Source organism: Oncorhynchus gorbuscha, linkage group LG16 (genome assembly GCF_021184085.1).
Source record: "Oncorhynchus gorbuscha isolate QuinsamMale2020 ecotype Even-year linkage group LG16, OgorEven_v1.0, whole genome shotgun sequence".
NCBI classification, from domain to species: domain Eukaryota; kingdom Metazoa; phylum Chordata; class Actinopteri; order Salmoniformes; family Salmonidae; genus Oncorhynchus; species Oncorhynchus gorbuscha.
Window position 1 is genome coordinate 78,793,840 of NC_060188.1, and position 26,810 is coordinate 78,820,649.

Below are 26,810 nucleotides of genomic sequence, written 5' to 3' on the forward strand. Positions count from 1 at the left end.
ACACACACACACACACACACACACACACACACACACACACACACACACACACACACACACACACACACGCTTTGTGTATTATGTAGGTGTGAGTGTCTCACTTGAAGGCATGTTTGTTATTGTTTACCGTCTCCTCTTCAGAATGGCCTCGAACAAAAGTTCACATCCCGCAAACCTCTTTTCTATCACTGTCACCTGCCAACCTGTGTCACATACTCTTGAGGCATTGCAACTTCAAATAAGTCACTTTCCTTCAATTGTACTAGCTTGCTTTGAATACACATACTCAGTCAAATCCATTTGTATTCTGCTTAGTAGGAAATCCTTTTTACTTTCTTGTTTTACCACAATACTTATTGAGGGTCTCACATCACAGGACCCAGAATAAGGGCTTTGGCACTCTTACTTACATAAAGCCCCTTGTCACCTGTGGAGCATAAGGCCTTTACTGTGACACAAACTGTAAGTGTACACAGGGTTGGGTAGGTTACTTTCTAAATGTAATCTGTTACAGTTACTAGTTACCTGTCCAAAATTGTAATCAGTAACGTAACTTTTGGATTACACAAACTCAGTAACGTAATTAGATTACTTTCATCTTAAGAGGCATTAGAAGAAGACAGAAATGTATGTTACCAATTGAATGTCATCTATTGCAGGATACACCAATGTTAAAGTTTACATAGCTGGCCATATATGGATGTTACATTTGACTTTATGGGTTGGTTATGTATAGTAGGCTTCTTCTAACCCATCGCTTTCTACTACATATAATACGATGAAATAATACGATTCATCTTTACATTAAAATCCAAAGTCTATCAGTATTCCAGTCCTTCCAATAATTGTTATACCCCTTGATCTTCAAGAATAGGCCTTGGAAATATGGAAGTATAGATTCGCCAAATTGTTTTCCATGAGCATGACCCCAAAATTAAGGACTTATTAGCCAGCCCTACTCTGTTGTTTGTGATTTTCTTGTCATGGAGGACTGATTGGGCTCATTGATTCAAGTTTAAAAATGAATGCTGCGCTCATGGAATGGCATGCTTTGTGCACTACTGAAAAGTGCTATTTACACGTGAAAAAAGAATGCCAAATGCTGCATTTGCTAGAGGCCTATTGTTTACCTTTTGTTGGTGACACTTTGATATCTAGGTAATATGCAGCTGTTTAGAGGGCAAATCCAGAGATGAAACAATAACAAAATGGTTGTCCCACCTCTGTTTTGGTAAAAAGCTGAGGCATGTGCCTGGAGAAATGTAACCACTTTCAGATTAATAGGACTGACCATCCATGATATAAAAAGTATTGTTTTAACCATGTTATGAGGCTATACAGTGCTTGTTTACATGTATAATGTTTACAAACATTGGAATAAAACAAGCTTATATTTTGGGTTCTCATGGAGTGTGAAAGTTGATCTAAGCTCAAGAGGGATATGTAAGTTATATTCTTCAAGAATAAATGTTTATATATCTATAATTTATACTTCTAAAAATGTTATGGATTACGGATTGCTCTTTTAAGTCTATCAAAAGTGTGCAAGTTTGAGCATGAGTCCATTCGGCCGATGGATTATTATTATTTAGATCAGGATGAATTAGATTGAGCATGAAAAGTCCCACTTTTATTCCATAGGCTTGGAACCGCACTATGCAGCTGATGCAAGAGCCCATTTTTTCACTGGCTGTCCACTGGTGTCAAAAACAATGATTGACAGGCAGTTTAAACTTCTTGAATTCAACAATTATTGTGGTCAAAAACACATTTAGATTTGCTAACAGCCATCCACAACAACCACAATCAGTAATGCGCAAATAGTTACATGAGAGAGCAGCAGTGTGATTCACATCAGTGCGCTACTATATGTAGTCAGCGGCGGTCCTATCTTGTATGGCTCCCTGAGCGATAGAAAACCGATTGTGCAAATGTCACCATTAGGATTTATTTTGTGCGGGCACCACGCAAGATGCCGCCCCGGGTGGCCGCCCATGTCGCCTATACCTAAATCCGCCACTGTATATCAATAATAATTGATATCCATATCGCCGTAGACTAAACCTCTGCTTTCATTCTTATCACCAAGCATTTATTCAAATTGGATAATCTTTGGATGCTGACAGCAGTCGTACCATTGGAAGACATGGACTGTAGCCGACAAAAGCCTTTTCCTGCTCTTTTCCCGCGATCCATCAAACACATTTAGTGTGTCATCGTAGTGGTCTTTGACTTGTGGTCAGACCCGCTCGGGTGCAACAAACTTAAAATGGCCATTTTTTTCCAATGCTGATTTGAATGTCATTGACAAAACAGAAAAGTGACAAATATTTTTTTACGCAGAAATCCTTTCTGAATTTGAAAGGAAACCTTGAAGTAATCATCTAGTTTTTCAAAAGTGTCTGTAATCTGGTTACAATATTTTTGCTGGTAATGTAACGGATTACAGTTACCGGTTTTTTGTAATCCCTTCCATGTAATAGATTACATGTAACAGATGACATGTAATCTGTTACTCCCCATCCCTGAGTGTACGTTATATACAACCATTTACAAAAATGCCTCTTAGGTGAAAGATTATAGAGTTTAGTTACACTTAAATTGAGTTCTTTCCTAATGCCAACCCAAGGTTATCATGAATATGATTTAGAACTTTAAACTATGTATTACATTTATGACCATTTGATCCTAGTCCCTGTTATATCACCTCATGTTCCTCTATGCTGCACTCTTTTTAACACTTAAATTCTCAGATGACATCGTACCTTCATCTTTAAATCAAATCAATGTTTATTGGTCGCGTTCATAGTTTAGCAGATGTTATAGCAGGTGCAGCGAAATGCTTGTGTTACTAGCGCCTAATGCAGTAAAAATATCAAACAAGTTTTTTCCCCTTCAGACTGCATTATTTATTCAAGAATATGTCATGACAGCATGAGAATAATCAGTGAATTCTGCTACAGCAATGAACACAGGGACATCTAAGAGCATGTTGTGGAGAGACACCCAGCTGATATGTAAAATTTAAGATTTGCCAGTGTGCTTTTGCTCTACTAGCTATGCAAAATCAACCACAAGTAAATGGGTCTAGATATGAGCCCTGGGAAGATGACAGTTTGTTTTGAAAATACTTTCAGTGAGAGACTTGGAAGAAGAGAAAAAGCAATATAACTTTTTCAATAGAGTGCTTAGAGTGCTTTCTCTGCTGTTTCTATTCAGGTGAGTACAGAAAACTACATTAATAATTTACATGATATGACTTACCTAGAGGCAAAATACAGTGTGTGAGGCATGATTTACTATTTCACATCTAAATTATAAGATTTCCATGCCAAAATTATACCCTAGAGGTAGTTAGCTTGATCCTTTCCTATTACTTTTTATTTTTGTTCATTTTTCCCAATTTGTAATATTTTGTTAGCAATTAAGTAACGCATTTGGCAGTAGTGAAGAGAAAGTCTAAATGAATTTCAGGTGATGCAACACAGGTTACAATAATAGCTTTTTTATTATTATTATTCACCACACGCACACACGCACACACGCACACACGCACACACGCACACACGCACACACGCACGCACGCACGCACGCACGCACGCACGCACGCACACACACACACACACACACACACACACACACACACACACACACACACACACACACACACACACACACACACACACACACACACACACACACACACACTCCCAGTAGAAGGGTTTGAAGGACATTGTGTAGGTGTCTTACATGAAAGCATGCTTGTTATCATTTATCATCGCTTCCTCTTGAGAATGGCCTCTAAAAATTGATCACATCCAGCAATATTATTTTCTGACACTGTCACCTGGCGACCTATGTCACATACTCTTGAGGCATTGCAACTTAAAATTTGTCACCTTGCTTCAATTGTTCCAGCTTGCTTTGAAAACAGATATTCAGGTGAAACATCTTCAGCTGCCAATCTGTATTCTGCTTAGTAGTTTTTATACTGGACCAATTAAAATAATTGGTATTCTCAAAAACAGAAGAAAAAGAATAACCCCACCCCCCTAGGACACTTGATCGACAGCCTAGTCAATTCATTTAGACTATTCTAAAAAAAGATTTACCTCGAGGCTATGGTAATAGGCTATGATCATGGTAATAGGGTAGGTCAAAGAAGGAGCTGTGTCCCACGGGCATTCAAATGTATCTCTTATCTTCTTCTTCCAAACTTTGGACTGTTATCCTTCCTGTTCTCTCCTTAGGAAAAAATGCATATACTCCCCCCCCACACTATTGTTATTTATTTTTATTTAACCTGGCAAGTCAGTTAAGAATAAATTATTTTTTACAATGACAGCCTATGAGCAGTGGGATAACTGCCTTGTTCAGGGGCAGCACAACAGATGTTTACTTTCACTTACTGGCCCAATGCTCTAACACTATTTTGTGTATTGCTATCAGCTTCTTATGAGGTTTCTTATAAGGTATAATGCCAGCTAGCCTCCCTGTGAGATTGTAGTTGTACTGTTATTGTCATCAGATAAAACAGTGAGAGAAAGATACTGTGAACGTTTTGTAAACTCTTAGTTTCTATGTGTCTGTCATCTTCAACTCAGAAGTTGGGAAGAGGGTTGATGACCACAAGTTACTCATACACACCACATAGTCCCTATACCTTGTTTGAACAGTTAACCCCACGCTCTATACTGGTGGCAGGTAGCCTCGAGGTTAGATTGTCGGGCCAGTAACTGAAAGGTTGCTGGTTGAAATACTGGAGCTGACAATTAGAGAAATGTGTTGCTGTGCCCTTGAGCAAGGCACTTAACCCTAATTGCTCCAGGGGTGCTGTACAATGGAGCCCCTGGGAGTTGAAATATGTAAAGCAAATGTTTCCATTACACACTTGTGTGTAACAGGACTAATACAAGCACCCCCCCCCCCAATTATTATCTTTGTCATATGGCAGTTTTCTTGGTCCTAGGTCATCTGACATGTTTTTGTGTCTAACAGCAACTAACATTTGGCCCCTTCAATCGTTCAAAAGCAGTTGCAACAGTTATAGAAGTTGCAGTTATAGAAGTTGAAGGTCTTCTTCATCTTTTATAAAGGTTGTCTGCAGTACATTTCCTCCAGTGAGTTTTCTTCGCCAACCATTGTTCACACACCCGGAGCATCTGTAGTTAAAGTAGAACAAAGACATACTGAACTGTAGTTGCTTAGTATTTTCCTTGTCAATGAAGTGTGTGTGTGTGTGTGTTTGTGTGACTACATAGGACAGAAATTATATGTCTAATTGCACAAAAACAAAGCAGTCCATATCTGTGTCTACAACTGGAAACATTTTCAAGGACAGTTGAGTTGACAATGTCGTAGATGTCAACTTTGAGTGCCCAAGGAACCATATTGGATGGTGTGCTGTACATCTCTGACAGAGCATAAAGAACAATCTGGCCATTAATTGTCTGTTTGCTTGTCTATGATAATGGGAAAACAAAAATACAAGTGTCTTGAAGTTTAAAAGATCACCACAGAAAATATAAAGATGAATAAGTGTATAATCTGCAGGTATGAGGTAGGCCTAAAACAGAGACAAAGTTCATTAACAATGGATTAAGCAAGACACTTTTATCTCAGGTAGTGCCGCTGATAAGATATACTTCTTCGGGCTACTCTTCTTCAAAGAATTCTGAAATATGATGAAAGGTGATCTACTGTTGCACAAGACCCCTGTCTCTGAACTGATAGAAAGGTAACAACTCAGCCCTAGGTCTAAACTTAAGTTTGATTGTCAGTGTCAAAAACTGTTAAAAGTGCCACATTTTACAGTGTAAGAGTTGTGTCTTTAAATGTTTGATATCTTTACACAGCGCTAACATTTCAAGAACGACAATGGATTAAGCAAGACAATATATTTAACATGACACATTAGAGATTTAGAAAATTCTCTGAGACAAAATCAAATCTTCAAACTCATACTGCATTGCCTTAAATTGTACATTACTGTCTGTTATAAAAATAAACATTGAGTGAACAGTGTTGACAGGAAGTATCTCTGCTCTGCTGTGTCTGTCTGCCTGAGAAGCAAGCACTGGGTGGAGTCCACTAGCTTCCATAGTCAAAAAGTCAACAGGTGCTTTTTGGTCTTAATTTAAGTTTACGGTTAGGCATAAGGTTAACAGTGTCGTTAAGGTTAGAGTTAGAGTTAGGTTTAAAATAATATTTTAAGAACATACATTGTGGAAATGGGTGGGGTTTATTCCTTTGTGCACTGGGGAGAAAGCCCTTTTCTCAAAAAGCTTTTAACACCTCTTAGATGTAAAGTTCCCTGTTTATGCGACCTGCGTGATTCTGGTACCGGTTCAGACCGGAATTGCTGCTTATAAACCAATAAACTGATAAGCTTATAAACTGTGGACACCTTAGATCGAAATGGCTTGCATTGAGTGAAAGCCCTGGTTCCCATTTTTTGCACCTGTCTGATGTTGGATGTGAAATCTGAAACCACTTGATTCTGGGACGTCCCTCCTACCATTTCATTTTTTCTTCTGACTGTCCATCAACTCCTGACTGAACCAACTCAAACCTCCCCTAACTCTGACGACGCTGAGTCAATTACGGGCTGTCAGGAAAGTTGTAAGGAGTAAAACGTACATCATGTTCTTTAGAAATGTAGTGGAGTAAAACTAAAAGTTGTCAAAAAATATAATAGTAAAGTTAAGTTAAAGTAAAGTTAAGTACAGATACCCCAAAAAACGACTTAAGTATTTTTACTTCAGTACTTTACAGCACTGCGTAGATTGCATTTTAGATTACATGTCATTACATTTATTAAAACAACAGTGTTAAACCTTAAGTAACAGCCTTAGACAAGTGTTGTTTCAGAAGATCCATGTAACGGCTGTTGGAAGGAGTGGAGGACCAAGGTGCAGCGTGGTACCGGTTCATCGTTATTATTTGAACTGAACACTGATTAACAAAAAAACAACGAAGAGCACGAACGAAACCAAAACAGTTCTATCTGGTGCAGAAGGACACAAAACAGAAAACAATTACCCACACCACACAGGTAGGAAAAGGCTACCTAAGTATGGTTCTCAATCAGAGACAACGATAGACAGCTGCCTCTGATTGAGAATCACACCCGGCCAATCACACAGAAATAGAAAACATAGAACACACAACATAGAATGCCCACCCAACTCACGCCTTGACCAAACCAAAATAGAGACATAAAAGGATCTCTAAGGTCAGGGCGTGACGGTACCATCCCCCCAAAAGTACGGATTCCGGCCGCAAAACCTAAACCTATAGGGAGGGTCTGGGTGGGCATCTATCCGCAGTGGCGGCTCTGGTGCGGGACGTGGACCCCGCTCCACCTTACGCTTGGCCCACTTAAAAGGATCTCTAAGGTCAGGCCGTGTCCACCTTAAATCAAACTTTTATCAATTTATCATGTACACTATTTCAATTTGAGTCTGGTTTGAATGTGCATTCGGAAAGTATTCAGACCCCTTGACTTTCCTCACATTTTGTTACGTTACAGCCTTGTTCTAAAATGAATTAAATGGTTTTCTACACACAATACCCCATAATGACAAAGCAAAAACTGGGTTAAGAATCGTTTACAAATGTATTAAAAATAAAAAGTGAAATATCACATTTACGTAAGTATTCAGACCTTTTACTTTGTACTTTGTTGAAGCACATATGGCAGCAATTACAGCCTCGAGTCTTCTGGGGTATGAAGCTACAAAATTGGCACAACCTTACTTGGGGAGTTTCTCTCATTCTTCTGGCAGATCCTCTCAAGCACTGTCAAGTTGGATGGGGAGCGTCACTGTACAGCTATTTTCAGGTATCTCCAGAGATGTTTTGATCGGGTTCAAGTCTGGGGGTTTTCTGGGCCACTCAAGGACATTCAGAGACTTGTCCCGAAGCCACTCCTGCATTGTCTTGGCTGTGTGCTTATGGTCGTTGTCGTGTTGGAAGGTGAACCTTCACCCCATTCTGATGTCCTGAGTGCTCTGGAGCAGGTTTTCAGCAAGCATCTCTCTGTACTTTACTCCGCTCATCTTTCCCTTGATCCTGACTAGTCTCCCAGTCCTTGCCACTGAAAAAAATCCCCACAGCATGAAGCTGCCACCACCATGCTTCACCGTAGGGATGGTGCCAGGTTTCCTCCAGATGTGACGCTGAGCATTCAGGCCAAAGAGTTGAATCTTGGTTTCATCAGTCCAGAGAATCTTGTTTCTCATGGTCTGAGTCTTTAGGTGACTTTTGGCAAACTCCAAGCGCGCTTTCATGGGCGTTTTATTGAGTAGTGACTTCCATCTGGCCACTCTACCATAAAGGCCTGATTGGTGAAGTGCTGCAGAGATGGTTGTACTTCTGGAATATTCTCCCCTCTCCACAGAGGAACTCTGAAGCTCTGTCAGAGTGATCATTGGGTTCTTGGTCACCTCCCTGACCAAGGCCCTTCTCCACAGATTGCTCAGTTTGGCCGGGTAGCCACCTCTAGGAAGAGTTTAGGTTGTTCCAAACTTCTTCCACTAAGAATAATGGAGGCCACTGTGTTCTTGGGGACCTTCAATGCTGCAGAAATGTTTTGCTACCCTTCTACAGATCTGTACCGCAACACAATCCTGTCAAGGAGCTCTACGGACAATTCCTTCGACCTCATGGTTTGGTTTTTGTTCTGACATGCACTATCAACTGTGGGACCTTATACAGACTGGTGTGTGTCTTTCCAAATCATGTCCAATCAATTGTATTTACCACAGGTGGACTCCAATCAAGTTGTAGAAACTCAATGATGATCAATGGAAACAGGAGGCACCTGAGCTCAATTTCGAGTCTCATAGCAAAGGGTCTGAATACTTATGTAAATAAGGTGTTTCTGTTTTTATTTAAATAATTTGGAAAAAATTATACAAACCTGTTTTCTCTTTTCACTGTGGTGTCGTGTGTGTATATTTTTTAGAATAAGGCTGTAACGTAACAAAATGTGGAAAACGTCAAGGGGTCTGAATACTTTCCGAATGCAATGTATACACTGCACTCTGTAATTTTTGGGACGGTGAAGAATGTTTTCTTCTTTAGGCTCTATACCCCAAAAGTTTGGGGTATAGAGTGTAGACTGTCAGCTTTAATTTGTGGGTATTTTCATCCATATCCGGTGAACCGTTTAGAAATTACAACACTTTTTGTACATTGTCCCCCCATTTTAGGAGATCAAAAGTTTGGGTTTTCACTTATGTGTATTAAAGTACTCATAACTTTAGAATTTGTTTCCCATATTCCTAGCACTCAATGATTAAATCATGCTTGTGACTCTACAAACTTGTTGAATGCCTTTGCTGTTTGTTTTGGTTGTGCTGCAGATTATTTGGTTCGCAATAGAAACTAAGTAAGGGATAATCAAAGAGAGGCTATGTGTTTGTTTTATGGAAAATAATGAAAAACGTGGAAGGTGTGTAACTGACGTTCCACGGAGTTGCATTATTTTCCAGAGAACGCATAGAGCCCCGAGTTGATTATCCCTTTTATACCATGGCTATAATTTAACACATTTTCCACTAGAAATGTGTTCATTTGCTGAAGTAGCTAGCAAGTTTACTAGATGGCTACAGTAGTTGCTGTGGTAACCATAGACTTGCTACTTTGGCTTACCAAACCATCAGTCCTAGTTTGCTATTATGAAAATCAAATTCAACAATACCAATAATGTTTTCAATTTGACTTTTGCTTTTAAAAGCAGCTCAAACAAAACATGTAACATGTGTGATATAGGGAAATAATACATGCTCTAGAACGGCAATCAGAAAGGAGTATTCAACAATGCCATGGTATAATTAGGGCAATCATTTCCGAGGAGGTGTGGCATATGGCCAATATACCACGGCTAAGGGGTGGTCTTACGAACGATGCAACGCAGAGTGCATGGACACAGCTCTTAGCCGTGGTATATTGGTGTAATGTCCATCGTTAAATGAAGACCAAGGTGCAGAGTGGTAGGTGTACATTTTCTTTAATTATAAATGTTCCACCAAAAAACAAACAACTCAATGAACGTAAAGCTAGGAGTGCAACATATGCAACACAAAAAGACAAGATCCCACAACCTAAATGTGGGAAAAAGGTTGGCCTATGTATGATCCCCAATCAGAGACAACAATAGACAGCTGACTCTGATTGTGAACCATACTAGGCCAAAAACAAAGAAATATAAACATAGATTTCCCACCCTAGTCACACCCTGACCTACCAAATAGAGAATTTAAAGGATCTCTAAGGTCAGGGTGTGACAATTGTCCATATATCACAAACCCCCGAGGTGCCTTATTGCTATTATAAACTGGTTAGTAACGTAATTAGAGCAGTAAAAATACATGTTTAGGCACGATGCAACCTTGAACCACCCAGTTTATAATGGTAAATAATGTATTGTGTCATTTTGGAGTCAATTTTATTGTAAATAAGAATATAATATAATTAATAATAATTAAGACTGAGAAAGTTACAGACGCACAAATATCATACTTTCAAGTCACGCTAACCTTTCATCATTGCAATAGCAGGGGAAGATAGCATTTTGGGGGGTGTATGATATTTGTGCGTCTGTAACTTTTTCACTCATCATTATTCACAATTCATTCAGGACTATCCGTAACCATGGTAGCATCCACATGAATGTAGAAGTGTTTAGAAACATTTAAAAGTGACCACGTGGACAGTCAGCGTCTTGACAAGTTGCTATCTATGTATTTGTATCTTTCTCACTCATCATTATTCACAATTCATTCAGGACTTTCCCTAGTCATGGCAGCATCCACATTCATGTATAACTGTTTAGAAACATATTCCATTCTTATTTACAATAAAAGTGACTCCAAAATGACACTATACATTATTTATCCATTAATTTCTATAGGGCACAAAAGAATGTCCATCTTTCAATCTGTCAGTGGCTATCATGTTGTGTTACTCTAAAGCACTGTGCTGTACTGTATCTACTGTGACACAGCTTGCTCTGAGGTTACCATCGTGGGAGGACATGAGGTCAAGCCTCACTCCAAGCCATGGATGGTGTCCCTTCAGGTTTATAATGAGGTCTATAAAGATGGTGTCCCTTCAGGTCGATATAGTCACCTTTGTGGAGGGACTCTGAGACCAGTGGGTTCTAACAGCAGCTCAAATCAAATCAAATCAAATTGTGTTGGTCACATACACATATTTAACAGATGTTATTGCGGGTGTAGCGAAATGCTTGTGTTCCTAGCTCCAACAGTGCCATACTATCAAATAATTCACAACAATACACACAAATATAAAAGTAAAAGAATGGAATGGAATTAAGTAATGTATAAATATGAGGACAAGCAATGTCGGAGTGGCATTGACAAACATACAGTAGAATAGAATACAGTAGATACATATGAGATGAGTAAAGCAGTATGTAAACATTATTAAAGTGACTAGTGTTCCATTATTAAAGGGACCAGTGATTCCATGTCTATGTATGTTGTGCAGCAGCCTCTAAGGTGCAGGGTTGAGTAAACGGGTGGTAGCCGGCTAGTTATGGCTATATAACAGTCTGATGGCTTTGAGATAGAAGCTGTTTTTCAGTCTCTCGGTCCCAGCTTAGATGCACCTGTACTGACCTCGTAGCGGGGTGAACAGGCTGTAGCTCGGATGGTTGATGTCCTTGATGATATTTTTGGCCTTCCTGTGACATCGGTTGCTGTAGGTGTCCTGGAGGGCACGCAGTGTGCCCCCGGTGCAGACCACAACACCCTCTGGAGAGCCCTGCAGTTGCTGGCGGTGCAGTTGCCGTACCAGGCGGTGATACTGCAAGGGGTAGGTTAATTGACTGATAGCCTGTATTAACACCATGGTAATACAGTATCATATTTACAGATTTCAGGCAAGGACACCATACATACACCGTACTGTAAATATAATAGTTTTTTTGCTTTCATTTATATTGTGTGTGATTATACTATTTAGAAATGGCCAGTTCAGAGGAAAGTATACTGCATAATGTGAACAAGAAAAACTGTGCCTTGAATTGCAGTTTCTTTGGGGAGTCTAAGAAATCAGTGACAGCCCTCCTTGGAGCTCACTCTGATGAGCAGCAAAGACACACAGTGGGTGGACATAGAGGAGTACTATATGCCGGGCACCTACAGTGACAAAACATAGGCAGAAAACATCATGTTGATCAAGTTGAATTAATCACAGCAACTGTAGACACATTAGGGCCTCATTAGTAGAACATGCGGCATCAATAGTTCTTTTCAGGTTGATGTCTGAATGTATTTGCTTATTCAAGATGCCATGACGACGCTTGCATCATGTAGCGCAAGATACACCAATATCCATTTCAGACATAGGATGTGGTAAAAGAAAAAGTCTGGATGTCATCATCAGAAGATAATTACCTGGTGCTAAACAGTAGGGGGGTATTTTTGTTCTTATTTTTTCTTTATTAAAGTAGGCAAGTCAGTTAAGAATAAAGCCTTAACATTCAATGACAGCCTGTTCAGGGGCAGAACAACAGATCTGTACCTTGTCAGCTAGGGGATTTGAACTTGCAGCCTTCTGGTTACTAGTCCAACGCTCTAATCACTAGGGTACCCTGCCACCCCAAATGGCAAGTGTCAAGACAACAAAGTCAAGACAACAAAGGCAGATGCTTGCCAGGTATGGTGTGTGGGGGTACTGATCGATCTAACTCTATTGATTACCACTTTTTTGAAACATACTGTGTGGGCATTTTTCCATGGTTAATTACCTTTTGAACCAGTCAGATGCCATGAGGTCTAGCTACTTTGCATGAAAGATCAAATGTGCAACTAGAGTGGTGCCAACTTTTTCCTGACAGTTCTCTTTTTCTTTCTAGAGGATGCATGTTTCAATGAAAAATAGAGAGGGGCTTTTCAGTGGGCTTTTCAATGCATTCTCAAGCTGACTTGAAACTTAGGCAGGTTACATTAGGTAGGCTACATGGATGAGGTGAGGTAAACATTAAGCATTGGGCTGGGCAGTACATGCTAGTTGCTGCCTTTGTTCACACAGATTTTGGATGCCCATAGCACATTGACATTATGCAAAGATGTGAAGATTCACAGGGCAAGAATGAACTACAGTATAAAGACCACAGCACAGCGATGACCACAGCAAGGACAAGCACAATAATAACTTTTAACTTGTGTTTTGTTTGCAAAATATATTTCATCATGCAGTAAAACAGGTCCTGTCACATAATAATTTACAAAATCCATAAAACAAGAAAAACAACTAGTTTGAAGGATTTATTTTCTCCGACAATAACTATTCTCGGTCTACCATTATTTCTAAAATTAATATAGTGGTATTCTTGATTTTCCAAATATTACAACACCAACATCAGACTATGGATGGATGAAAAGGACTAAAATATTAATGAGAGGAGAGACTCATGGGAGCAGAATTCTTGTTGCTGTAGGACTGCAGCAGGACTTTCAGTACCAATCTTATTCCCAAAAGACCTGTGGAAATTGGGGGAAAATATCAAGATAAACATACAATATGTTGAAATATGACTGCTGTGCCGTCATGAGATCCTTTTCTGTGGATGTGTCATGTCAAAGTAATACTCGCCAAAAAGGCTTCTGGAAAAAGGCAATCAATGTAAGAGCTGACAGTTTATTAAATCCAAGAGTAGAAGCCTAAAGGTGGGTTCTACTCTAGATTTTAAAAAAGGCTATACGGACACTCCTGACCTGCAAACAAACATTTTATTAAAGAATTGGTTCAAATTAAATTAAAGTTAGGATTAGGGTTAGGTTTAGAGTTACTGTTAGGTTTAGTGGCTTGGTTAAGGCTAAGGTTAAGGTAAGGGTCAGTTTTAGATGTTGGTTAGTCGTTTTACAAGTCAGGAGTGTCTTTATAGTCTCCCCCCTATGACCAAGCCAAGCAATCTCTTCTCTAGGCCAAGAGAGGCCAGAGAGTGGCCATCTAATAGCCAGATAGACAGGCATTGAGGCATTCACTTGCTGTTAGATGGGACATTAAAATGGGCAAAACGGGTGACCGAAATGACTTTGAGCGTGATATGATCGTCAGTGCCAGGCGCACCGGTTTCAGTATCTCAGAAATGGAAGGCCTCCTGGGCTTTTCACACACAAGGCTGTCTAGGTTTTACCGAGAATAGTGCGACAAACAACAAAACATCCAGTCAGAGGCTGTCCTGTGGGCGAAAACAGCTCGTTGATGAGAGAAGTCAAAGGAGAATGGCAAGTATTGTGCAAGCTAACAGGTGAGCCACAAACAGGCAAATAGCAGCGCAGTACAACAGTGGTGTGCAGACTGGCATCTCTGAACACACAACTCGTTGGTCTTTGTCATGGATGGGTTATTGCAGCAGACGACCACACCTGGATCCAGTCCTATCAGCTTAAAACAAGAAGCGGCTCCAGTGGGTACGCGATCACCAACACTGGACAATTGAGGAGTGGAAAAACAATGCCTGGTCCGACAAATCCCAGTTCCTGTTGCGTCAGGATTTGGCAGGATTTGGCATAATGGGGCCATGAGTCCATGGCCCCATTCTGCCTGGTGTCAACGGTACAGGCTGGTGGTGGTGGTGTAATGATGTGGGGAATTTTTTCTTGGCACACGTTAGGTCCCTTGATACCAATTGTGCAACATTTGAACGCCACAGCGTATCTGTAGCTGTTCTGGAGGCAATGGGGGGTCTGACCCGGTATTAGATGGGTGTTCCAAATAAACTGTCCACTGAGTGTATATATCTCGAGAGCAGAGCATCTTGCACTTTACAGCCCACACACCCCTACACGATCTCAGCACCATTGTGAGGATGAATGAGTAGAGAGGAAATTAGAGCATTACCACCATCTACTGGACAGATTTATAGAAAGCACTTCCCATAGTGTAACAGCACCAACAGTGTAATCCCTGCAGAGCGTGCAACATTGATGCAATCTCACTCCGGGTATTATGTAGTCCTGACTACAAAGCCCACATAGGAGGATTTTGGTGCAGTAATTGCACATCTCTGTTAACAGTTAAACAGAATGGGAAAAAATGAATTTTTTTTGCTCATGCCCCTCGTCAATTGCTAAAGTCTTGCCATAAAACTCTCAGTGGATGATATTTCACTGCTATTACATCATGAATGAGACTTGAGCAATGATGCTCCTTTAATCTCCAGGGTAGAGTTAGCTCAATATCCAACATGCTGAGGCAAAGTTGAGGTCAGCCTGGTAGAGGCTGTTCTTCAGTACTGGTCGTTGCGTTGAGACCTATAGGGTGTGCATGTTTTTGTTCCAGCCCAGTATTGTAGGCAGGGCCGGCCCTAGCCTTTTCGGGCCCTGAGCGAGATCTACCTTGCGGGAAAAAACATTTTAGTGTCCCTCCTGTTGATGACAGAGAGAAAATAAATGTTTTAAAGAAAATGTCCTTCAATTTTACACCTTTTGCCATGGGACGTAGAGAAAGTGTTGCAGTTTTAAAGCAAGCTTTCTGCAGTTCTACACAATTGCCATGGGACAGAGAGATCATTGTGCAATTTTACAACAAATTGCATGCAATTCTACTAATTTTGCCAGGACTTATGCCATATTGATCATATCTGAGTGAGAGTGATACAAATCAATCGGAGTCAACTGGAAGTCCCCTGTGTCATGCCCTGACTGTAGATTGCTTTGTATGTTTCTAGTTTTAGTTTGGCCAGGGTGTGATCTGGGTATTCTGTTTTGTTCTATGTTTGTATTTCTATGCGTTTGGCCTGGTATGGTTCCCAATCAGAGGCACCTGTCAATCGTGGTCTCTGATTGAGAACCATACTTAGGCAGCCTGGTTTCGTGCCTTCCGTTCCCAGTTGGTATTCGTCCATAATTACTACAAGTTTAGATAGCTGGTTTGACTAATTTACCAATCTTAAATTGTTAGCTGAGTGACTGTCAGTGACTGACATAACAAGAGAAACTGCTGAACAACCAAATTCCAACCTTGCACTATTCTACTGTTCTAACTATTAACAGTAAGTTGAGAGCTAACTGAGTTCCTATATACAGTGGGGAGAACAAGTATTTGATACACTGCCAATTTTGCAGGTTTCCCTACTTACAAAGCATGTAGAGGTCTAACTTTTTATCATAGGTACACTTCAACTGTGAGACGGAATCTAAAACAAACATCCAGAAAAACACATTGTATGATTTAAGTAACTAATTTGCATTTTATTGCACGACAAGTATTTGATACATCAGAAAGCAGAACTTAATATTTGGTGCAGAAACCTTTGTTTGCAATGAGAGATCATACGTTTCCTGTAGTTCTTGACCAGGTTTGCACACACTGCAGCAGGGATTTTGGCCCACTCCTCCATACAGACCTTCTCCAGATCCTTCAGGTTTCAGAGCTGTCGCTGGGCAATACAGACTTTCAGCTCCCTCCAAAGATTTTCTATTGGGTTCAGGTCTGGAGACTGGCTAGGCTACTCCAGGACATTGAGATGCTTCTTACAGAGCCACTCCTTAGTTGCCCTGGCTGTGTGTTTTCGGGTCGTTGTCATGCTGGAAGACCCAGCCACGACCCATCAATGCTCTTACTGAGGGAAGGAGGTTGTTGGCCAAGATCTCACGATACATGGCCCCATCCATCCTCCCCTCAATACAGTGCAGTCATCCTGTCCCCTTTGCAGAAAAGCATCCCCAAAGAATGTTGTTTCCACCTCCATGCTTCACGGTTGGGATGGTGTTCTTGGTTGTACTCATCCTTCTTCCTCCAAACACGGCGAGTGTAGTTTAGACCAAAAAGCTATTTTTGTCTCATCAGACCACATGACCTTCTCCCATTCCTCCTCTGGATCATCCAGATGGTCACTGGCGAACTTCAGACGGGCCTGGACATGCGCTGGCTTGAGCAGGGGGACCTTGCCTGTGATGAAGGATTTTAATCGATGATGGCGTAGTGTGTTACTAATGGTTTTCTTTGAGACTGTGGTCCCAGCTCTCTTCAGGTCATTGACCAGGTACTTCCGTGTAGTTCTGGGCTGATCCCTCACCTTCCTCATGATCATTGATGCCCCACGAGGTGAGATCTTGCATGGAGCCCCAGACCGAGGGTGATTGACCGTCATCTTGAACTTCTTCCATTTTCTAATAATTGCGCCAACAGTTGTTGCTTTCTTACCAAGCTGCTTGCCTATTGTCCTGTAGCCCGTCCCAGCCTTGTGCAGGTCTACAATTTTATCCCTGATGTCCTTACACAGCTCTCTGGTCTTGGCCATTGTGGAGAGGTTGGAGTCTGTTTGATTGAGTGAGTGGACAGGTGTCTTTTATACAGATAACGAGTTCAAACAGGTGCAGTTAATACAGGTAAATCAAATCAAATCAAATCAAATCATATTTCAAATCAAATGTTATTTGTGACATACACATGGTTAGCAGATGTTAATGCGAGTGTAGCAAAATGCTTGTGCTTCTAGTTCCGACAATGCAGTAATAACCAATAAGTAATCTAACTAACAATTCCAAAACTACTGTCTTATACACAGTGTAAGGGGATAAAGAATATGTACATAAAGATATATGAATGAGTATTGGTACAGAGCAGCATAGGCAAGATACAGTAGATGGTATCGAGTACAGTATATACATATGAGATGAGTATGTAAACAAAGTGGCATAGTTAGTGGCTAGTGATACATGTATTACATAAGGATGCAGTAGATGATATAGAGTACAGTATATACGTATACATATGAGATGAATAATGTAGGGTATGTAAACATTATATTAGGTAGCATTGTTTAAAGTGGCTAGTGATATATTTGACATCATTTCCCATCAATTCCCATTATTAAAGTGGCTGGAGTTGAGTCAGTGTGTTGGCAGCAGCCACTCAATGTTAGTGGTGGCTGTTTAACAGTCTGATGACCTTGAGATAGAAGCTGTATTTCAGTCTCTCGGTCCCAGCTTTGATGCACCTGTACTGACCTCGCCTTCTGGATGATAGCGGGGTGAACAGGCAGTGGCTCGGGTGGTTGTTGTCCTTGATGATCTTTATGGCCTTCCTGTAACATCGGGTGGTGTAGGTGTCCTGGAGGGCAGATAGTTTGCCCCCGGTGATGCGTTGTGCAGACTTCACTACCCTCTGGAGAGCCTTACGGTTGTGGGCGGAGCAGTTGCTGTACCAGGCGGTGATACAGCCCGCCAGGATGCTCTCGATTGTGCATCTGTAGAAGTTTGTGAGTGCTTTTGGTGACAAGCCAAATTTCTTCAGCCTCCTGAGGTAGAAGAGGTGCTGCTGTACCTTCTACACGATGCTGTCTGTGTGAGTGGACCAATTCAGTTTGTCTGTGATGTGTATGCCGAGGAACTTAAAACTTACTACCCTCTCCACTACTGTTCCATCGATGTGGATAGGGGGGTGTTCCCTCTGCTGTTTCCTGAAGTCCACAATCATCTACTTAGTTTTGTTGACGTTGAGTGTGAGGTTATTTTCCTGACACCACACTCCGAGGGCCCTCACCTCCTCCCTGTAGGCTGTCTCGTCGTTGTTGGTAATCAAGCCTACCACTGTTGTGTCGTCCGCAAACTTGATGATTGAGTTGAAGGCGTGCGTGGCCACGCAGTCGTGGGTGAACAGGGAGTACAGGAGAGGGCTCAGAATGCACCCTTGTGGGGCCCCAGTGTTGAGGATCAGCGGGGTGGAGATGTTGTTGCCTACCCTCACCACCTGGGGGTGGCCCGTCAGGAAGTCCAGTACCCAGTTGCACAGGGCGGGGTCGAGACCCAGGGTCTCGAGCTTGATGGCGAGCTTGGAGGGTACTATGGTGTTGAATGCCGAGCTGTAGTCGATGAACAGCATTCTCACATAGGTATTCCTCTTGTCCAGATGGGTTAGGGCAGTGTGCAGTGTGGTTGAGATTGCATCGTCTGTGGACCTATTTGGGCAGTAAGCAAATTGAAGTGGGTCTAGGGTGTCAGGTAGGGTGGAGGTGATATGGTCCTTGACTAGTCTCTCAAAGCACTTCATGTCCTTCTGTAGCTCAGTTGGTAGAGCATGGCGCTTGTAACGCCAGGGTAGTGGGTTCAATTCCCGGGACCACCCATACGGAGAATGTATGCACACATGACTGTTTGGATAAAAGCGTCTGCTAAATGGCATATATTATATTATATTATGATGATGGAAGTGAGTGCTACGGGGCGGTAGTCGTTTAGCTCAGTTACCTTAGCTTTCTTGGGAACAGGAACAATGGTGGCCCTCTTGAAGCATGTGGGAACAGCAGACTGGTATAGGGATTGATTGAATATGTCCGTAAACACACCGGCCAGCTGGTCTGCGCAGGTAATGAGTGGAGAACAGGGGGCTTCTTAAAGAAAAACGAACAGGTCTGTGAGAGACGGAATTCTTACTGGTTGGTAGGTGATCAAATACTTATGTCATGCAATAAAATGCAAATTAATTACTTAGAAATCATACAATGTGATTTTCTGGATTTTTGTTTTAGATTCCGTCTCCCACAGTTGAAGTGTACTTACCTATGATAAAAATGATAGACCTCTACATGCTTTGTAAGTAGTAAACACTGCCCATTTTGCAGGTTATCAAATGCTTGTTATCCCCCCTGTATATTTATTAGTAAATATTTTTATTTTCAAATTGGTTGGGGCCTCCTAGTGGCCAGGGGCTCTAATCAGCGACCGCTTAAGTCGCTTATGTCTGGGGGCCTTGACTGTAGAACAAAAATCTAACCAGGCTGGTGACAGCCTTTATGGCAATGTGGATTAGATGGACAGATGTAGGCTACCACAGGCAACTTTTGTTGCTTCATTAATCCAGCCAGATGTCTTTGTAACATGGCTTCATGCATGATTCAAATGCTGTAGGTCTACCATGAAATAGCCTATATATCTGGTGAGGCTAGATTGCACTGATGTTTGGGGTCTAAATGTTTGTATAGTAAACCATTCTGCTGAGCTAAGAGAGCAAGAGCCTGATGATGTCACATATGTTCACATTGGATAGACAAAGCATTAAAGCAGACATAAACCATCTCATTGGTAAAACAATTAATGTTAACTTTGAGAAAAATGTGAAAAATAGACAGAAGGGCAGAACACTGTCTATTTGTAGCTTATACAGTAGTGTTGCTATTTTTGCGCATACCTATGGGGAGCAGCCTTTAGGAGAAATGTAGTGTGCTTTTGCGTATATGCTATTGCTGTCTACCTATTAGAGAAGTGTGATTAGTCACGTTGGTGTTGTAAAGTGTTTACCCGTTGTAATTGTTGTCAAATATTACAATAAACACAAGACTATAATTCAATTGCACATTTAGCCTACAAAAGGTTTATTCATGATTGGGAATATGCATAAATATTTGGTCACGGGGTGAGGAATGACGTCACCATTTCAACTGGAGTAACACTCAGTGAGCTAGCTTCCGAGCAAAGCCATAGGCACTTGAATAGTCCAACTTTTAATGTATTCAGCCTGAACCTAGCCAGCATAGCCTATCTAGGCGGGCTATTTGTTCACACTAGCTATTCCTTTTCTGTTTGTCGATTCTATTTTAATATATTTCTACCGACTGAGGATTTAGTCAAATCTGTAGGCTGTCGAACAGAATATTACTGTGAGTCACAACTTTTAAAGGGTAAGTGTGCAGCGTGTTCATACATTATTTACAAAGTTGATGCTAGACTGAATTGTTAGCTTGCTAGCTGTTCCTATCTTTCGCTAAAGAGCAAGCGTGGTTGAATGATACAAATGTATCGGAGTACAAATAAAATATGTTGCCGTTGAACGTTGTGCACTAATTGTAGCAATTATATACAGCAATCTATTGCTACAGGCTAACGTTACTGTGACCATCTCAAAATAACTTGAAACCGTGCCATGGGACTCGCGATGGATACTTTGTATCAGCCTATACGTTCTGTCCCATAGTTTGTTTTTATTCATTAGTGCTGGGAAGGCTATTGCGCGGATGAGTGCAAGACACGTTTATATTGCAAATGGTTAAAATTACAGTTACACATGCATATTAATAAGGGCCAACTCTCAAATACGTTACCATGAAATCAGAGAAAAGTGTTACATTTGCACATGTTGCTTCTCCCTGTTGCACTTTAGAGACGACTTATGAGTTACACATCTTATACTTTTAATATTTTTGTTTGTTTCAGAGGCTCACCTGGACACGTGGGAAACTGTATGGACCAGGCCTAAGATGAAGAGTTTTAAAGCAAAGTTTAGGAAGAGCGATGTAAGAACATGCATTACTTTTCAATGGGGTTTTGCGGTTGTGGTGGTATGTTCTTGCCTGACAATGTTTTCATTCATTCATCGATCCGTATGGCTCCGTGACTGTCATAGCGATGAAGCCCTCTGCCATAAAGTTATTTCAGTAATAGCCTCCATGGTAGTTTCTCCATAGTTGTGACTGAATCATTTGGGAGTGACTTTTCCAGGCTGTGTTTCCTAAAGATCCTACAGGGAGTGACTAACTTCCACTGAGTGTGACTCATCAGTAGTCACAGTTAAATAGTTTCCCAACTAAATAAAGTTTAAATAAAAAAATGAAGACAGTGACTGTAATCAGACGGCATCAGTGCCAGAGAGGAAGTGTGGCTATGAAGGGGGCGATTTTAAACACTTTAAATTGGGTACATCCGTCATCTTGGATGAGTATGTACCTAAGCTGGGGATAAACCAAAAGTCAGGCAACTAGAGTTTTTTTTTAAACTTTTGTTTTTTTGAACACATTACATTTCATAAATCAATGTACATTTCAGAACTGTTCCAATGTTTTTGACAGATGGATTTTTAAGGCAGAATACATTCACTGAAATATGTAGGAGTTGAAGATTCCTTCTGAGTCACTGGAATACTTTGAGTTTTCAAGAGGCCCAAGGAAGTTTTGGGGTGTGATTGTCTGTAGGAAAGTACTCTTGTGTTTAGTACTATTAATGTGCCCATATGACATACGGAAGATAAGATATACGTAGATTATAAACCTAGAAACCTTTATTAGCTTGTAATTATAAAAGTGAGAGACTATATGCAAATATTATTTCCACAAATAACAGGGTATTGTATCTGATGCTGTTGTAAAACATAACCATTGCTTATGGCTGACTAACGTATTTTAACAGTGGGAGTTGCAACCCGTGGGTGTTTTTCACATTTGGGTTGCTTAGGAACAGTCCGTCCGTATCTCTGTAACCATCCTCTTTGATAGTTAACACCCACATAACCACTTCTCACACTTGCTTTGCTATTTAAAAAAATCATATTTTGTCCACAAGATTGGCTACAGTTTACTGTTTCCACTGGTCCCCTTAGTGTTAGTAGATAGAAAATTATCTAAACTGTGATCCGATAGTCAACTCTCATTCTCCCTGGCGAAACATGCCATTGCCGGTTGTGGAAGAGTCTTGGACTGAATACATTTAAACACACTTTCCAAAGTGTTCACTCATGAAAAAAATATCTGAAGCAGTTGAAGACCTGCCTTTTTAATAACAGATTTATTATGTTTTGGTTGAATTCTGGTTTTGCATAGAATTCACCCTATCATATGAATTTACTAGTTTTGAGAAGTGTCTCATGAGAGGTTTTCAAGTTGAGCTATTGGCCCATACATATTCTATGTGGCCTATAGATGGACAGCCTTAGTCAATACCATACCCATGTGTCATTATGTCTATTGACTGAGAAAACCCTCCTCATATGCTGTAGTAGTGGGGTTACTGTGGATCATCTAGCTCCACAGACCATTCATTTTGCTTTCAGCAATACCACATACTGTGCTTTTTATAAAGAGCTCATCAAGAGCAATAGAAACAAAATATCCTGATTCTATTTTAGGGCTATGTGTCAGCTTGACCTTGCAGTGGAATTCATTCCAGAGCCAGACATTCATTCTTTTCACAAAAACAAGGAATGCCAGTATAAATAGTTGTATGAAGTCAGCCATTTGCCAAATAGCCCTTGTATATAATAGTTATTTTATCCAAGGACTACCACAATGTTAGTGTCAAATCAATGCTAAATGTTTTTCAGGATCCCTTTAATCTACAACGATTTACCTGCAATAGGGATTCAAGTTAATGAGCTGACAATTAATAAATAAATATTTATTTCACCTTTATTTAACCAGGTAGGCTAGTTGAGAACAAGTTCTAATTTATAACTGTGATCTGGCCAAGATAAAGCAAAGCAGGGCGACACAAAACAACACAGAGTTACACATGGAATAAACAAACATACTTTATCAAGAATGATCAGGAATTAAGTTGAGTGTAGTCTTGCTCAGCGGTTCCAGCTGTGTCTTTAAAGTTCATAGAGTACATCCTAGTCCCAGCTACCCTTCCCTATGCACCTCCTCCCCGCCCCCCTGTTTCTCACGGCCCAAGTGCATCTTTTTGTTTTGAAATAGGAGACAGACCAGACAGTAATCCCCTAAAGGCATGTCCTCACCTGACACCTCCAGTCTGTTACAGGTTAGCGTATTTTGCTGCAACTTTATCTTACTGGTTAGGCTAGACCCTGTTGCAACTGTTTCATACAGGTTAGACTGTGTTGCATTGACCTGAGGCTGTTACGAAGTGCAAGCGCCTTCAACACCCTAATTGGAACTGGATCATTTATTGTAGACATGTATTGACAGGGCCAGGTGGTGTAAATGTACTCTCCCAGTTTAGTATTAAACACAATGTTGCATGAAGGAAACTGTTATATCAGGAAGCAAGCCATGTCTAAAAAGAAGTTTCACTGGTAAAGAAAAAACAACAAAAAACAGTAGCAGGTGTCTTGCAGTTCCTAGCTATACAAGGTCATCCTAAAGGAGAAGAGCTCATGCATTTTTTTGTGTCTGTGAATACATTGTTAGAATTTTAGCCTAAGCCTTTTTGGCCCTGTTTGTCTCTCTCAGTAAGTCCATCTGTGGTTAATGGCCAAGCACAATCCCAGAAACCAGGTTATATCCAGTCTGCTCCACCCTAGGCACCAATCAGAAATCCACAGCTGCATCTTGACTACAGAGCCAATCAGGAGAGAACTTGAAACCTGGTCAAACTGCAGGTGACCAGTCATAGAATATGTTAGTGGTTCAGCAAAAGGAATGAGACTGGCTGGGTGCATCAATGGGACAGGGAGGAGTTCAAGCCTTTTGAAGTACTATGATATTAGAGTCCTTGTGGAGCCCTATTCCTGAGGTCTCTGTGATTTACAGCAGCTAGCTCCCTTCTGGTCTGGCTAAGTTATCATGCACCACACACTTACACATTTCACAATATTCCTCATTTGAAATATTAGTGAAATATAAATCTTGGGAGTGTAGTCAATGTCGTTCCATTAATTAATATGAGAATCGTGATTTTTCCATCTAGACTTACCCCCACACCAGGGTATCGCCAGTGTTTTATGTTAATCTGAGCTCTAGTGTTATTGTGTTTCCTAAAGACTTGTGGTGAGCAGTATCAACAACTTCTGCATCACTCAAGACTGTTGCTTTGTGAGGAGGTGTTAAAGTTCATAGTTAGCCATTGTTATGCAAATGACATATTAAAACTACCCAGGGCCTTGCCTTGGCTCCAAGTCAGAGCAGGTTGTCATCTTGGCCAGTGAGACACTGGTGTCGGTCCACGTAGATGGAAACAGAAGTCACTTAAACACCTTGGTAAATCCTTAGTGGAAATGTCCCATAGAGTCCCTTCTCCTTCCCAGACAGACTCTTTAGCTTACTACCATACAGTTTAAACATTACACTGCTCCCAGCTGCCCTGCATTGGCTGCTCAGAGGGATTAAGTAAGGCTTGTAAAAACACACTGCCCCCTCCACAACCCTCTCCAGCCTGTGCCTAATTCATGTGTGTGGTAGATTATGCATCCTCGACTCACCAAACACAGCTGTCTGAATGGCTTAGAATGATCTCAGAGCAGACTCTCTTATCGCTGTCATCTCACTGAAAGGCCTCTTAATGGGGGACAATGACAGTAAACCAGTGTAGTAGGGCATTAATCTGGGCTGCCTGAAGGGGTGTGGGGGGATGGATCCTCGAGGCTTGTCTTAGGGGGGTCCCAGAGACAGCCCAAACACTGCATTGAGTCTATTAAAAATAGGACCATGTGATTTCTTTATCTGTTGTTTACAGAAGCAGAGAGACAGTAGGGGAACTTCTGGTCAACAACAGATGGCTTGACTCAGTAATTGTAGGTTGAGCTGACTCTAACCTTGAGCATGGTATAGAATGACTCTGGATGTTGGAGATGTTTAGTGTGGCACTAATTCTGTGTCTGTTTGAACATTTAATAAATCAAATGTTCCTTGCCTCCCTGGGCTCAGGCTGGTGTCGGTTACTGTATCGCCAGGAACGAGGTAATGGTACATGCCAATGATCACAGTTACTAGAGCAGAGGAAGAGAGAAATGTAAGCTTTGGGGAGCAGAGAAGTCAAGGAAGGCCTCACTTTAATGTTAACTTGGAGCATATTGTGTTACTGGATCCATGGCAAGTGAACTGAAAGAGTTCAGGTGAAAAGTTTGGCATGAGATCAATGACAAGGTCATACTGCTATCTGTAAAGATTTGGCAACCTTGTGTTCATTTGTTGTTCTCATAACATTCCTCAGTCATCTGATTTAGCTGGTATTTTGTCAGTTGCTCCTCCTACTGCGTAGATTCAGGGTAAGAAGAAAAAGATATTCACATGCCTTACAGTAACCATGTTACATGTATGAATGTGTGTCTGAGGGAGAGGTGTTTTTCCTCAACCCCAATTTCTGAACACGCATTCAGTCTTTTCAGAAATGTTTATTTATAGAACAGGCTAATTTTGTTAAAGGAGGTGTAGTACTCTGGCAATTTTTTTTATATATGCTTCAAAAGTGCCAATTAGGCCTCTGCTCTGGGATGTAAATGTAAGGAAACTCCTGCACAATGAACCTCACTCCACCAACTGCAATGGTTCAGAAAACCAACATCTTCACCAAGATCACATGAGGGAAAACATGTTGTTCTTACTCTTCAACCCATAGCATATACATAGATGCATATGCCACGTTATGTCTGTGACTTTATGTTTGGCTCCCTGCTCTCTCTCTGACTCAGCGCTCCTCCAACAACAATCCCTTGTCTGTACTCTGCCTTTGCCTACTCAGAACCTTCACAATAAGTGAAGGCCATCGAGCCAAGCTCAGAGTCAGCTCTGTGGTGATGGGGAGGGAACAACTGAGACTCTGGGACTTAAGGCAAAAGGAAATGTTGAAATTATAATATATAGCAGTTTATATAGCAACTGTTGATGCCATGGCAATACTGTATACAGTAGAGTGTGTTTGCATAATGTTAATACTCCACATGTTTATTATCTGCGATTGCTAGTCTAAATAGGCTCTAAAGTTAATTTGACTAAATGTGGTTGTGCATTCAAACACATTTTTAGATGTTTAATACCATGAGGTGATATATGGGAAAATGTATAATTTTGTATGAAAAAAGAACACTGTTGTGCTGTAGTATCTGAGAGTGGAAGTCTGTCTGAAAATTACCATATGGTCTTTGTTTAGCCATGATTTCTCTGTGGTTTCCAGTCCCTTATGTTGGTTAGGGTTTCTGTCATGTAAACGGCTCAAGTCTATTTGAGACTGCTTAAGCAGTTTCAGCTGTTATTTAGTAGAACGGAGGCATTGTTTGGGGACATTGTGCATATGCTTTGTATTAGGAAGTGCTTGAAATGAACATTTAATTGTTTATCGTAAGGCTGTAGATACTATACTTGCCACACTTTCTACACAAAC

The 26,810-nt window shown here is 40.9% G+C and overlaps 1 protein-coding gene across 1 annotated transcript in view; it reads left to right on the plus strand.

The window, feature by feature from the left end:
* Nucleotides 1-20,444: 20,444 nt before the first annotated feature.
* The window catches only part of LOC124000363 (ankycorbin-like), a 67,251-nt gene continuing 60,885 nt past the window's right edge, over nucleotides 20,445-26,810 (plus strand). The window contains exons 1-2 of the mRNA XM_046306671.1: nucleotides 20,445-20,662; nucleotides 21,195-21,274. Coding sequence (XP_046162627.1) covers nucleotides 21,239-21,274 — 36 coding nt within the window. The 5' untranslated portion in view covers nucleotides 20,445-20,662; nucleotides 21,195-21,238. The remainder of the gene's footprint in view (nucleotides 20,663-21,194; nucleotides 21,275-26,810) is intronic.